Source organism: Tupaia chinensis, unplaced genomic scaffold (genome assembly GCF_000334495.1).
Source record: "Tupaia chinensis unplaced genomic scaffold, TupChi_1.0 Scaffold000355_1, whole genome shotgun sequence".
Taxonomy (NCBI): Eukaryota; Metazoa; Chordata; class Mammalia; order Scandentia; family Tupaiidae; genus Tupaia; species Tupaia belangeri.
Window position 1 is genome coordinate 575,339 of NW_006159850.1, and position 13,807 is coordinate 589,145.

The 13,807-nt window shown below is 62.6% G+C and overlaps 1 protein-coding gene across 6 annotated transcripts in view; it reads left to right on the top strand.

Moving 5' to 3' along the window:
* Positions 1-13,807, top strand: part of ANKRD11 (ankyrin repeat domain 11) — a 106,575-nt gene that overhangs the window by 83,115 nt on the left and 9,653 nt on the right. For 4 of the 6 annotated variants that reach the window (XM_027773466.1, XM_027773461.1, XM_027773462.1 and 1 more), the window contains 5 exons: positions 3,223-3,393; positions 3,499-3,702; positions 5,157-5,299; positions 7,619-7,766; positions 8,042-13,767. In XM_027773466.1, coding sequence (XP_027629267.1) covers positions 3,223-3,393; positions 3,499-3,702; positions 5,157-5,299; positions 7,619-7,766; positions 8,042-13,767 — 6,392 coding nt within the window. The remainder of the gene's footprint in view (positions 1-3,222; positions 3,394-3,498; positions 3,703-5,156; positions 5,300-7,618; positions 7,767-8,041; positions 13,768-13,807) is intronic. The other 2 variants (XM_027773464.1, XM_027773465.1) reach the window with 2 other exon arrangements.

Here is a 13,807-nt window from a genome sequence, read left to right on the forward strand (position 1 = left end):
CCTGCTGAATGGGACAAGGTCTGTTTGCTGCAGGGAGCCTTGGGCGGGGGCCATGATGGTCCCAGCTGCCACTCAGTGGGCGCCCCGGGCAGGCCGCTGGCCCTCTGCCAGCCAAGGCCTGGCTGCACGGCTGTTGCCATCTCAGGGCAATGTGTGGCGAGGAGGGTCCTCCACACCCAGCTGCTGTCAGGGCTGTGGTCCACCCATGGGTCTGCGTGGTCTGAGCTCGTGCCTTCATCATCTTGAGGGCCCGTCTCCTGCCCTGGGATGTGTCACTCTAGGTGGGGTGAGGGCAGGTCCCCTCTGCCCTCTGGGCTGAAGTTGCTGGGGTGTGCTGGGCTCTCCTTCCTGGGGGACGGAGCTGGCAGCCCCCGGCTCCCAGGTTGGAAATGTTCATGGGAGGGGACCTGGAGGCCCCTTAAGCTCAAGGACTCTCTGGTGGTTTCTCCCCCCCTCTTCTAGAGGGGGACAGCTTGGACCGCCCTGCAGCCGGCCTCCTGGTCTGCTCCCATTGTCACGTAGACCCTTGGTGTGGGACGGGCAGCGTGTGTCTGAGTGCCGGCCAGCAAGTCTGCATAGGCAGTGCAGAGTGGCCACTGCAGGCCCCAGTGGGCACGCACATGGACCCTCCAGGCTGTGGGTCCCCGAGCCGTCACTGCCTGCTGGTCCCCTCGCATGCAGACACAGTGGCTGGGTCTTGCAGCCTGAGGTGGCAGCTGGGCAAAGTTATCTCCCCGCCACTGCATTTGACAGGGTGTAGGCCGAACGAAGGGCCAGGACCAAGGCTCATGTTCTGGAATCTTTCTCATTTCTCGCTTGTGTGCATTGTGGATTCTGGTAGCAGCAGCTGAAGTTGTGGGGCATTTCGCCCACGATCCGCCCCTCCTGTCGTGTGAGTCGGGGCAGCAGTCCAGTCATCAACTTAGTTTGTTTGTTGTTTCGGGGAGACGTTTTCGCTATAGGGCGTGCACTCGCCAGGAAGACAGAGAGACAGAAAGCGAGAAGTCACCCCCAGTGGGGATGGCCACGCCGCAATCCCTTCTTCTTCACCCTCTTCTTGGGACCTTGGGCACACAACACACACACTCCCAGCATGAGTTTAAGCCACCAGGTCCGGGACTCAAACCGCATGCGTGCATTCCCAAGATCCCAGGAGAATGGAGGAGCAGGGATTATGGCGTGGCCATCCACCCTGGGGGTGATTTCTCATTTTCTGTGTCTCTTGTGTGTGTGCCCTGTAGCAAAAATCTCATTAAAAAAAAGAAAAAGAAAGGCAATCAAAAATTACGTTTTTTAAACACAGTACAAGTAGATTTCAAAAAGTTTGTGGGAAAATTTAAAATATTTATTTAGGTACCAAAAAAAAACTGACAATCACACTTTTTTTTAAAAAAAGAATTAATTTTATTTAACTTTATTTACTTTAATTTGATCAGAGAGGGACAGTGAGAGAGAGGGAGAGGAAGAGAAAGCCACCAGCTCCAGGACTTGAACCACAGTTAGCCATGTGGGAGTCCAGCACCTTTAACCACCACACCACCTGCCGGCCCCCACACACAGATTTTTTTAATAATATATATTTCCCATGAATTTTTTTCTGCTGCAGTGCGTGTGCATTTGCCAGAGACAGAGAGACACTGCAGTCTCTTCTCCTCTTGAGATTTTGCATGTGCACATGCGCGCACATATACACACAGCATGATTTTCGAGCTGCCAGGTCTGAGACCTTTAACTGCGTTGGCTATGTGGGAGTCCAACACTCTAAGCACCACTCCACCTGCCAGCCCCACCTCCTCATACTTTTAAAAGAACTGGCAGGAACCAGCAGTGGGGCGGTAGTTGTGTCACTGGAGTCCCACGCAGTCACCTGTGGTTCGAGTCCTGGACCCAGCGGCTTCAAACTCATACTGGGCTTGTGTGCATGCATGCCCAAGATTCTGGGAGAATGGAGAATAAGGGATTGTGGTATGGCCATCTCCCGCAGTGACTTCTCGCTTTTTATCTAGCGAGCACATGTACCCTATAGCAAAAAGAAAAAAAAAGTCTCTTAAAAGGAAGAACTTGCAGTTACTTAACAGACAGCCTGACATTGGAAGGTGGCGTGGTGGTGAAGGACTCCCATATGGCCCACGAACCTTGTGGCTGGCTTTCTCACTTTGCCTCTCTTTGTCTGTCTGTCTGATTAAACTGGAAAATAATAACAATAATACATAAAGTTTAATAAGTAAATTAAAAAAAAAAAAGCCCCACGTAGGCGAGCGAGGTGGGGAGAGTGTGCTGAGCCGAGCGAGCCAGTCGTCCCCGGTGACCAGGCTGACCTCTGGCCAGCCTGTCTGCCCTCCAGACAGTGCCCCTGCTAACCATGTCGGGCCCTCGCAGAGCTGCTGATGGACCCAGGCCTGCCATCTGGCCCCCTTGACCTGGGGACCCCGAGTCCAGCTCGCCCTGCTCAGGGGCTTCACCAGGAAGGCACGGGACGGCTGGGGGGCATTCAGAGGCTTCAGTCCTGCTCTCCCAGGATGGCAGCTGGTGGGGCAGGAGAGGACCGCAAGGTTTTAGCTTCGGGTTTCCGAGGCGTGGGGTGTCTGCTTTCCCCGCCCTGCCCGTGTAAAGCGCACACCGTCTCCATCGGGGCTGAAAGGGATGCCGTGCAGGTCGGCCGAGCCGAGGGGTTGCAGGTCCCGAGGAGGCTGAGGCCCATCTCATCAGTGTCTGCGTGGGTGCTGCAGGTGGTTCCATTCACCATGGCGTGAAATGGAGACTCCCAGGAGCGAGAAGAAAAGAGCCCTCCTAACGAGCGGCCTCGATGGCCTGTGTTCTCCGGCGTCTGCCATGTGGCTTTACGCTGTGTGCAGCCACGATCGGGCCGTGTGGTGTGGGTTGGAGAGGATGTGACTGCAGATGCTCCGTTGGGGGCCTGTGCAGGGGAGCCGGGCCATGCCGGGCCACCCCACTGTGCCCACGTCCAGTAGGGTGAGGCGTGGGCCACTCTGAGAGCCTAACCCAGCGTGAGTGACTGCTTGTGCAGGCCCTGGCTGGGCGTGCTGGACTGGAGCTTACCAGGTGTCCCCCGTGTGTCGCCATGGCTGCTGTGGGGGAGGATGGGCGGGAGGCTCCCAGCCCCTATCTCCCTCTCACAGAACCCACAGGTGGACGCTAGGCGAGGCCTGGGCTCTGAGCCCGTGGGTGAAAGCCCGTCCATCCCTCTCTTCCCCCTTGCAGAGAAGCAGGGTCCTGAGCGGAAGAGGGCTAAGAAGGAGCCGGCCACCCGGAAGGCCGGGCTGCTGTTCGGCATGGGGCTGTCAGGGATCCGTGCCGGCTACCCCCTCTCCGAGCGCCAGCAGGTGGCGCTTCTCATGCAGATGACCGCTGAGGAGTCCGCCAACAGCCCAGGTGAGCCTCAGAGCCGGGCCTGGGGACAGCCATGCAGAGGCACCCCCGCCCCGCCCATGGCCGGTTCTCGAAGTAAGGCCTGCCTATCCCCTCCTCGGCCCACAGTAGACACGACGCCAAAGCACCCGTCCCAGTCTGCAGTGTGTCAGAAGGGGACGCCCACCTCCGCCTCCAAGACCAAAGACAAAGTGAACAAGAGGAACGAGCGGGGCGAGACCCGCCTGCACAGGGCCGCCATCCGCGGGGACGCCCGGCGCATCAGGGAGCTCATCAGTGAGGGCGCCGACGTTAACGTCAAGGACTTCGCAGGTGAGCGGCCGGGTCCCTGGGCCGTGGGCGGGGCCAGCTCCACCGGGCCAGGCCCTGGCAGCCCCGACCCATTCTGCTGGTCCTGGGACGTGTGGGCCCGTTGGCATGGGTGTGTAGACTTCACAGTCACACCTGTGTGGTCTGCTGTTTTCCCATGTGATCTGCTGTTTTCAAGGATGTAGTTCCTTGAGATGCATTTCAAATAAACATTGCTTTTTGTTAACCTTAGGAAAATAGGAATTGCAAGTTTTTACTCTGCCCTGTTAGGTAAACTGATCTAAGCCCAGAGGGGTTGGAAGTAGCCATATCTCCCAGCAGAGGGCGCCCCTGTGCCGCAAACCCGTGCTTGGGACACCCAGGACACCCCACAGTTCGCAGGGTCTGGTCTGGTGGCTCGACTGGGAGTCATCGTTTTTTTCTTCCTCCTCTTCTGGAGAGGTTTTTGTTACAGGGCGCAGGCATTCGCCAGAAAGAGACAGACAGAAAGTGAGAAATGATCACCCGGGGGGAGGACCACACCACAGTCCCTTCTCCATTCTCTCGGGATCTTGGGCACGCACGCACACACGCCCAGCATGAGTTTAAGCCATCGGGTCTGGGACGCGAACCGCGGTCGGCTACATGGTAGTCCAGAGACACAGCCATCATGCCGACTGCTGACCCCATCTCTTTAACTTAAGAAACAGTGGGCCTGCCTCCCAGACCAGCTCAGGCCGGGCCTTTGTCTGCCTCACAGCTACAATTCGGTCTTCAGGGCTGCCTCTGTTTTCTGGCGTGGAACGTTCACAGTGCACCGTGGAGCCTTGTCCGCACACCCCAGAGCCGTGTGCCCGCAGTGCCAGGAGGCTCCGGGCTGGCAGGGATCTGCACGCAGGCCGGCCTGGTTCTGCCGTGGGGCCCTAGGTGGCTGTGGCTGGTGAGCTTGTGGCTTCCCAGCAGGAGCAGCCACCATGGCCCGCCCTGGGGTGTGGGACACCGCCACAGCAGCGGGCTGGGCTGTCCTCAGCAGCACCCCCACCCTGCCCCCCGCCACTTCCCTTTGCCAGGGTGTGTGGATGGGGTCTTGCAGGCAGCTCTTGCTCTGTCGCACCCTCCTGAGCAGCAGGGGCCACAGGCATGCACCGTCATGCCTGGCTTTTTAGGGAAACTTGAAGTCGAACCTGGGCCTCAGCCTCCCCATTTTCCAAATGGGAGGCTTTTCCCATGTGCTCGCTGGCTGGTGAGTAGGTATGAGGTTACTCCGTGTTTCTTTCAGGGTGTCTGGGGGTGCCCCGCCCTCGTGGGTTACAAGCTAGGTGTTCGTGCAGAAGCAAGAGGCACCACAGCACCGAGAACCCGAGACACTCCTGGCCACGGCCTCTGCTCCCATCATCCTCCGTGTCCTCAGAGCTGCCCCGGAGATGGCGCGAGGCTCTGGTGGGTCAGATCATGGATGTCCTAAGTGTCTGTTCCAGGCTGGACGGCGCTGCACGAGGCCTGTAACCGGGGCTACTATGACGTGGCGAAGCAGCTGCTGGCCGCAGGCGCGGAGGTGAACACCAAGGGCCTAGACGATGACACGCCTCTGCACGACGCCGCCAACAATGGGCACTACAAGGTCGGCATCCCCACTGCGGGCCTCCTGTAACCCATGTTCTGCTCCGGCCCGGCCCCACCACATGCTGAAAGCACATTCCTCCTCCCCGCCCGCCCTGCCTGCCCCCAGCATTCCGGGCCCAGGCTGGCCCCGAGGCGGCCTCTCTGGGTTGGAACAAGCACCACCCCAAGCACGTGTGTGGGAGCACCCTGTGGCACATGGCGGGTCTGGAACGCGGCTGTGCCCGGCAGTAAGGAGGGCCGTAGGACGCGCTGTAAGTCTGTGGCCACATGGAGCAGTCCCAGGTCACGACGGCCGAGAGCCCCAGCCAGCCTGCAGCGTGCAGTGAGCGGCCAGGGAGCAGCTCGGGAAAGGGCCGTGTCCAGGTCTGCACCGGAGACACGCTGGTTGTGCCCACAGGCCTCGTCCCGCAGAGCACAGGGCAAGAGTGACGAGGTCTTCCCGAGATCATGACCAGGGCCTCTGTGAGGCCTCTGGCCGCAGGTGGGACATCGTGGGTGTGGCAAGGCCCCCGTGGTAGACGTTGCTGCGTCTGCTTGTACTCGCGAGCCTCCTGTAGCCTGGCCTGCCTGGCCTTCCCCGAGACGTCAGCAGCCCCTGTGGCACATGGCGGGTCTGGAACGCGGCTGTGCCCGGCAGTAAGGAGGGCCGTAGGACGCGCTGTAAGTCTGTGGCCACATGGAGCAGTCCCAGGTCACGACGGCCGAGAGCCCCAGCCAGCCTGCAGCGTGCAGTGAGCGGCCAGGGAGCAGCTCGGGAAAGGGCCGTGTCCAGGTCTGCACCGGAGACACGCTGGTTGTGCCCACAGGCCTCGTCCCGCAGAGCACAGGGCAAGAGTGACGAGGTCTTCCCGAGATCATGACCAGGGCCTCTGTGAGGCCTCTGGCCGCAGGTGGGACATCGTGGGTGTGGCAAGGCCCCCGTGGTAGACGTTGCTGCGTCTGCTTGTACTCGCGAGCCTCCTGTAGCCTGGCCTGCCTGGCCTTCCCAGAGACGTCAGGAGCCCTGCATCCAGGGCACGGAGCTACGGGGGGTGGGCCGCAGGCTGCGAGGCGTACAGCACGGTCTGAGCACCGAGCAGTGCCTGTGACGGGAGATCTGCTCACACTCGGGGTAAGAGGACGGCACGTCGTTCGTTTTTAAGGGTCTTTAGGAGACTTTCCCTAGGAAGGTTTACGTGGCACTTGGTGAGGGGCAGGTGGGAGTGACAGACCCGCGGGAGCCAGGAGGACGGCCTGTCATTTCCAATGCCTCTGCAGGTACCACTGTAAGCTTTTTACCACGAGAGGACCTGCGAGCCCCCGGGCACCTGTCAGTAGGCAGCTGCCTAACCCTGTGGGCATCGGCTTGGCTCCTCAGGGTCCTGATGGCCTTCCTGGCTGGTCAGACATGGAGGAGCGGGACAGACGGCGGCCGGGAAGGCCTTGCCCACATAACTGCCTTACAGGGTCAGGGTGTGGTGGAGCAGGGGCCTCGGACGGAATTCTCCAACAGTCCACGTAATGGAGGAGGAGCCAGCCCGGCTGACACCCTGACTGTCCAGGCCTGGGAGAGGGCAGACTCGTGAGGCCGTCCTGCGACCCGGCTTGGCGGCAGGAGCATCACACCCAGGGTCTGTACTGACCCTACAGAGCCCGACCTGCTCACTGGAGAGCACACACGTGGGAGAGTTCATGTGTGGCACCACGACAGGCTCGCTCGGTGCCGTGACAGAAGCTAGGCTTGCGACCCAGGCTGGGTGCACGTGAGTCCGAGGCACCGCCATCCTGGGCGCAACAGACGCAGGCTGCTGGCGGGGCCATCAAGCACCGCCTTGCTGTCTGTTTTATGCGGCCCTCACCTGTGTGAGATCGGCAGAGGAGAGGCCATCTGCTTCCCGTGTAAGGAGATAAAGAGTCCGCCCGCCCACCGCAGCTGGCCTTCGTCCTCTCTGCTTCGTGTGCCCGCCGCCCTGGTCAGAGACCTGCGCCCAGGCCGCCAGGGCTGTGCGTGGCCTCGGCGTGCTGACCAGCTCACTGTGGCAGGAGGGGAGAGCCTTTCCGAGAAGGTTCCTGGGAAGCAGTCCAGTTGCTGGGGAGGAGTGCGGGGACAGCCACCACTCTTGGCACAGACGCAGAGTGGCCTTGCCAGGCAGCTGCCACATTGCACGGCTCCCAAGGCTGCTCTGAGTCCCAGGGGGTGGGGAGGCAGGTGCTGTCAGGAGCCTGGCTGTGCGGCTCTCACAGGGCCCTCATTGTGCCTCGGTCCCGCGCTGTTGCAGGTGGGGTCAGGGCTGCGGGCGTGCGGCGCTCAGGCCCTCAGTCCCCCCCTGTGTTGTAGGTGGTGAAGCTGCTGCTGCGGTACGGCGGGAACCCTCAGCAGAGCAACAGGAAGGGCGAGACGCCGCTGAAGGTCGCCAGCTCCCCGACAATGGTGAACCTCCTTCTGGGCAAGGGCACATACACGTCCAGTGAGGAGAGCTCCACCGGTGAGTAGTGCGGGCGGCCCGTGGTGCTGCACCTGCAGGCCTGCACACGGCGGTCAGGACCGTCCCGGCTCCCAGCCCCGCCCCAGTGTGCCCCTGGCCTGCCACCTGCCTCTGGGCATGCAGCCCGTCCCTGCGCTGCCCCTCGCTGGCCTCCTCCGGCGGTCTGCTCAGACGTCACAGAGTCCAGAGGCTGGGTGGGGTGGTCCATGCTGGAGCTGACCCCACCTCTCTGCAGCCTGCTGTGACGCTGCCCTGACACCTCCCTTCTGTCCCAGCAGAGAGCTCGGAAGAAGAAGATGCCCCGTCGTTTGCACCCTCCAGCTCGGTCGACGGCAATAACACGGACTCCGAGTTCGAGAAGGGCCTGAAGCACAAGGCCAAGAACCCGGAGCCGCAGAAGACTGTGACCCCCGTCAAGGACGAGTACGAGTTCGATGAGGACGACGAGCAGGACAGGGTGCCCCCGGTGGACGACAAGCACTTGCTGAAGAAGGACTACAGGAAGGAGACGAGGCCTAACAGCTTTGTCTCCATACCCAAGATGGAGGTGAGGAGTTACCCGAAAAACACCACGATCGCGCCAAAGAGAGCGGCCCATCGCATCCTGTCAGACACGTCAGACGAGGAGGGTGCCGGCGTCGCCGGGGGGGCAGGAGAGAAGCTGAGGCTCTCGGCACATGCCACGCTGCCCAGTAACAAGACGCGGGAGCCCCCCAGCTCCAGGCAGCAGAAGGAGAAGAGCAAAGTGAAAAAGAAGCGAAAGAAAGACACGAAAGGTAAAGAGGTGCGGTTCGGGAAGAGGAGCGACAAGTTCTGTCCCTCGGAGTCGGAGAGCGAGTCCTCGGAGAGCGAGGGCGACGATGGGGACTCCGTGGGGAGCCCAGGCTGCCTCAAGGAGTCCCCGCTGGTGCTGAAGGACCCTGCCCTGTTCAGCTCCCTGTCTGCCTCCTCCACCTCGTCCCATGGCAGCTCTGCGGTCCAGAAGCATAATGCCAGCCACGCGGACCAGCACGCCAAGCACTGGCGCACGGACAACTGGAAAACTATCTCCTCCCCAGCCTGGTCAGAGGCTAGTTCCTTGTCAGACTCCACAAGGACGAGACTGACCAGCGAGTCTGATTGCTCCTCCGAGGGCTCCAGCGTGGAAGCGCTGAAGCCCATGAGGAAGAAGCAGGAGCCCCGGAAGCGGGGGGTCCTGCAGAGTGCCCTGTCTGAGAGAAAGGGCTCCTTCCACCCTAGCGTGGACGGCGCCATCCCCAAGCTGGACAAGGAGGGGAAGGTCATCAAAAAACACAAAACGAAACACAAACACAAAAACAAGGAGAAAGGCCAGTGCTCGGTCCAGGAACTTAAACTGAAAACTTTCACTTACGAGTACGAGGACGCCAAGCAGAAGCCCGATAAGGCTGTCCTGCTGGACAGTGACGGTGCCGCCGACAGCAAGCTCAAGGTGCCGCGGCACGAGCGAGACCACTTCAGGAGGGAGGAGAAGGTCGGCAAGGGGAAGGCCGAGGACAGAGAGTGGCTTTTTAAAGACGAGCTGCTGAAGGTCTCCAAAGATGAAAAGGCGCTGAAGAGACTCCGAGACGTGAGCAAGGACCTTGGCAGGCCCTCCCGCGAAGAGAGAGAGCGGCCGCCCAAGGCGGACAAGGACAGGCCCGCCAAAGAGAGGTCTCCGCGGGAGGAGAAGCTGCGGCTGTGCCGAGAGGGTCGGAAGAGGAAGTCAAAAGACCGGCCCTCTAAGTCGGAGAAGAAGAGCGATGGCAAAGAGGACAGGGTTCTGAAGGAGAAGGAGAAGGACTTCAAGGACGAGAAAGAGAAAGCCAAGAAGGAGAAGCTGTACAGGGAAGACCCCGTCTTGGACGAGCTCTGTAACAGAGGCCAGTTCCTGGACAGCGAGGACACCAAATGCAGCCTCTCCGACGACCAGCACGACAGGTGGTTCTCCGACCTGTCCGACTCGTCCTTCGATTTCAGAGAGGACGACAGCTGGGACTCGCCGGTGACTGACTACAGGGACCTGAAGAGCGACTCTGTGGCCAAACTCATCCTGGAGACAGTGCGAGAGGACAGCAAGGAGAAGAGGCGGGAGGGCAAGGCCCGGGACAGGCGGGACCACAGGGACACCCTGTTCAGAAAGAGGGACCGGGACTGTGCGGACAGGGGCGCCGAGAAGAGGCGAGACAGAGGCCCTCCCGGCCACCTCCCTGAGCGGGACAAGAAGAGGCGTGAGTCTGCCGATGGCGGGCGCGACCGGAAGGACGCCCTAGAGAGCGGCCGGGAGCGGCGGGACGGCCGGGCCAAGGAGGAGGCGCCCCGGGAGGACACGAAGGAGCTCGGCTGTGAGCACGCCTTCAAGGACAAGGCCGACTGCGACTTCGGCAAGGGCCTGGAGCCGTGGGAGAGGCACCACCCAGCAAGAGAGAAGGAGAAGAGGGACAGCCTCGACAGAGACAGGCGGGAGAGGGCCAAGTCGGAGAGGTGCAGGGACAAGTCCGCCGACAGGGACAGGGCCGAGAAGGCTGTTCTGGAGAAGTGTCCGCGGGAGAAAGACTTCGAGAAATGTTTCAAGGAGAAGAAAGACAGCAAGGAAAAGCATAAGGATGCACACGGCAAGGACAGAGAGAGGAAGGCATCGCTTGACCAGGCCAGAGACAAGAAAGACAAGGGCTTCCCTGGGATCCTCTCGGAGGACTTCTCCGAAAAGAAAGACGACAGGAAAGGCAAAGAGAAGAGCTGGTACATCGCGGACATATTCACGGACGAGAGCGAGGACGACAAAGACGATTACCTGACGAGCGGGTTCAAGACAGGGGAGACCAGCGAGCTGCAGAGGCTGGACGGCCTCCCAGAGAGAGAGGAGGGCAGGGCGCTCTATGCGTCCGATAGGCACCGGAAGGGCTCCTTGGACAAGCCGCACTCGGAGAGGCAGAGAGAGAAGGACCCCAAGGAGAAGAGGAAGGACAGGAGGGACAGGGCCATGGACAAGCACAGAGAGAAGAGGGAGAAGGAGCCCGCGGAGAAGTACAGGGACAGGCGGGGGCGCGCGTCCGTCGACTCCGCCCCGGAGAAGAAAGGCAGGCAGAAGGCCCCCGAGAAGGCCGAGAAGAAGCGCTGCGTGGAGGAGAAGGTCAAGGGCAGGTACAAGGAGAGGCCCGACACGGAGCACTGCAGGGAGAGGGGGGCCTCGCGGGGCGCCGAGGCGGAGAAGAGCCTGCTGGAGAGGCTGGAGGAGGAGGCACTGCACGACTTCCGGGAGGACCCCAATGATAAGGGCAGCGAGGTCTCCTCCGACAGCTTCACCGACCGGGGCCAGGACCCGGGCCTCAGCGCCCTCCTGGAGGTGTCCTTCTCGGAGCCGCCAGCCGAGGACAGAGCGAAAGAGGGCGGCCTCCCGGAGAGGCTGAAGGAGCGGGAGAGGCTGAGGCACACCTCGTCCTCGTCCAAGAAGAGCCACGACCGGGAGAGGGTCCGGAAGGAGAAGGCCGAGAGGAGAGAGAAGGGCGATGACAAGGACCTCCCGGGCCCCGACGCCTTCGGGCTCTCCTATGGCACCAAGGCCGATGTGGAGGAGGACCCGGACAAAGCCGCCGAGCTGCCCTCTGCCGAGCGGGAGGCTTCCAGGAAGGTAGACAAGGAGCTGAAGCCGTACGGCCCGGGCCCCAGCAGCGCCGCCAAAGAGAAGAGGAGGAGGGAGAAGCACCGCGAGAAGTGGAGGGACGAGAGGGAGAAGCACCGGGACAAGCATGCCGACGCGGCCCCGCGGCCCCACAAGGACGAGAAGCCTGCGGCCCGAGAGCGGGACGTCCCAGCCAGCTCCTTCAAGGAGAAGGCCGGCGAGGCCAAGCCCGGTGAGGCCAAGGCCAAGGAGAAGCCCAAGGAGGGCGTGGAGAAGGAGAAGGGCGACTCGGCACGGCTCAGCAATGGTGGCGACCGGGTGCCGCCCAGGGACGTGGGCAGGAAGGACACCAGGCCCCGAGAGAAGCTCCTGGGGGACGGGGACCTGATGATGACCAGCTTCGAGCGGATGCTCTCGCAGAAGGACCTGGAGGTCGAGGAGCGTCACAAGAGGCACAAGGAGCGCATGAAGCAGATGGAGAGGATGCGGCCCCGGGCGGGGGGCCCCGGGCCCAGGGAGCGGGCGAGGCCCGGGGACGAGGGGCGCAAGAAGAGCCTGGATGCCCCCTCCAAGAAGCCACTGGCACCGGACCTTGCCTGTAAGGACAGGAAGCTCAGGGAGCTGACGCCTGCCCCGCCTGCCGCCGAAGGCAAGCTGGGCGCAGAGCCCAAAGACTGGCCAGCAGGGCCTCCCACCAAGGAGGGACCGCCCACCAAGGACGGGCCTCTCACCAAGGAGGGCCTGCCCGCGTCCCCCCGGCCCACGGGGGTGCCTGCCCCCACGCCGGTGGTGTCCTGCCCCAGCTACGAGGAGGTGATGCATACACCCCGCACACCATCCTGCAGCGCCGACGACTACCCTGACCTCACGTTCGACTGCGCTGACCCCCAGCACTCAGCGCCCCCTGCCGGCACGCCTGCCAGCGCCTGCTCCCCCTCCTTCTTCGACAGGTTCGCCGTGGCGCCCAGCGGGCTCTCCGACACTGCGAGCCACACGCCCGCCAGGCCTCTCTCCACAAGCCTCTACCGCTCGGTCTCCATGGATGTCAGGAGGACCCCGGAGGAGGAGCTCAGTGTGGGGGACAAGCTGTTCAGGCAGCAGAGCGTCCCCGCAGCCTCTAGCTTCGGCTCCCCGGGGCAGCACACGGCTGATGACAAGGCACCTGGGCCCACGCCGCCTGCGGAGAGATTTGCCTGCTTGTCCCCAGGGTACTGCTCTCCGGACTACGGCCTCCCCTCACCCAGAGTGGAGGCCCTGCACTGCCCGCCTGCAGCTGTGGTCACCGTCACCTCGTCCCCAGAAGGCGTCTTCAGCTTACAGGCAAAAGCCTCCCCTTCTCCCCGCGCTGAGCTGTTGGCCCCCTCCATGGAAGGAGCCTTGCCCCCCGACCTGGGCCTTCCCCTGGATGCTGCTGAGGCCCAGCAGGCCACTGCGGCCATCATCCCCCCAGAGCCCAGCTACCTGGAGCCCCTGGAGGAAGGCCCGTTCAGCACGGTTATCACTGAGGAGCCCGCCGAATGGGCCCACCCTGCCAGCGCCACTGAGCAGGCCCTTCCCGCCAGCCTCATCGGGAGCACCCCCGAGAACCCTGTCAGCTGGCCCCTGGGCTCAGAGCTCCTGCTTAAGTCCCCACAGCAGTCCCCAGAGCCCCCCGAGCAGCTCTGCCCCACAGAGTCTCTGCACCCCGCCGTCCCGGGGCCCTTCACTCCTGAGCCCCCATACCCCGTCTCTCCTGTGTCGTACCCTCTGCCGGCCGCCGAGCCAGGCCTGGAGGAGGTCAGGGACGAGGTGGCCGTGACCCCTGCCCTCCCTGTGGCAGAAGCTGCCCCTTGTGCCCCCCCTTCCAGGCTGGAGCCCTTCTTCACCTGCAAGACACTTCCGGACGCGGCCCTGGACGTGGCCCCCGAGCCTGCGTGCGTGACCGCCGTGGCTCCGGTGGAGGCTCTGGGACCCTTAGAGAACACCTTCCTGGACGGTGGCCACAGCCTGGCAGCCCTCGGCCCGGTGGAGCCCGTCCCCTGGCCCGATGGCTTCACAAGCCCTGAGGACGACCTGGACCTGGGGCCCTTCTCACTGCCCGAGCTTCCACTTCAGACTAAAGATGTTTCCGATGTTGAGCCGGAAGCTGTGGAAGAAAGCCCTGTTCCTCCAGAAAAGATCCCCGCGGGGGCCCCCACAGCCCTAAACGGTGGGGATGCCTGTGCGGTGGCAGCCGAGGAACAGCCAGCGCTGCTTCCCGAGCAGGTGCCCACCCAGCCGCCCGCTGAGCCCGAGCCCGGGGAGGCACCTAGGTCCGAAGCGGCTCTGGAGGCGGAACTTGAGGCAGACACTGCGGCAGGAGAGACGGCCTCTGAGGCCTTGGACTCCGGCTTGGCACCTGCACACCCGGACCAGCGCCTGCCGGGGGATGGCGGGCGCGAGA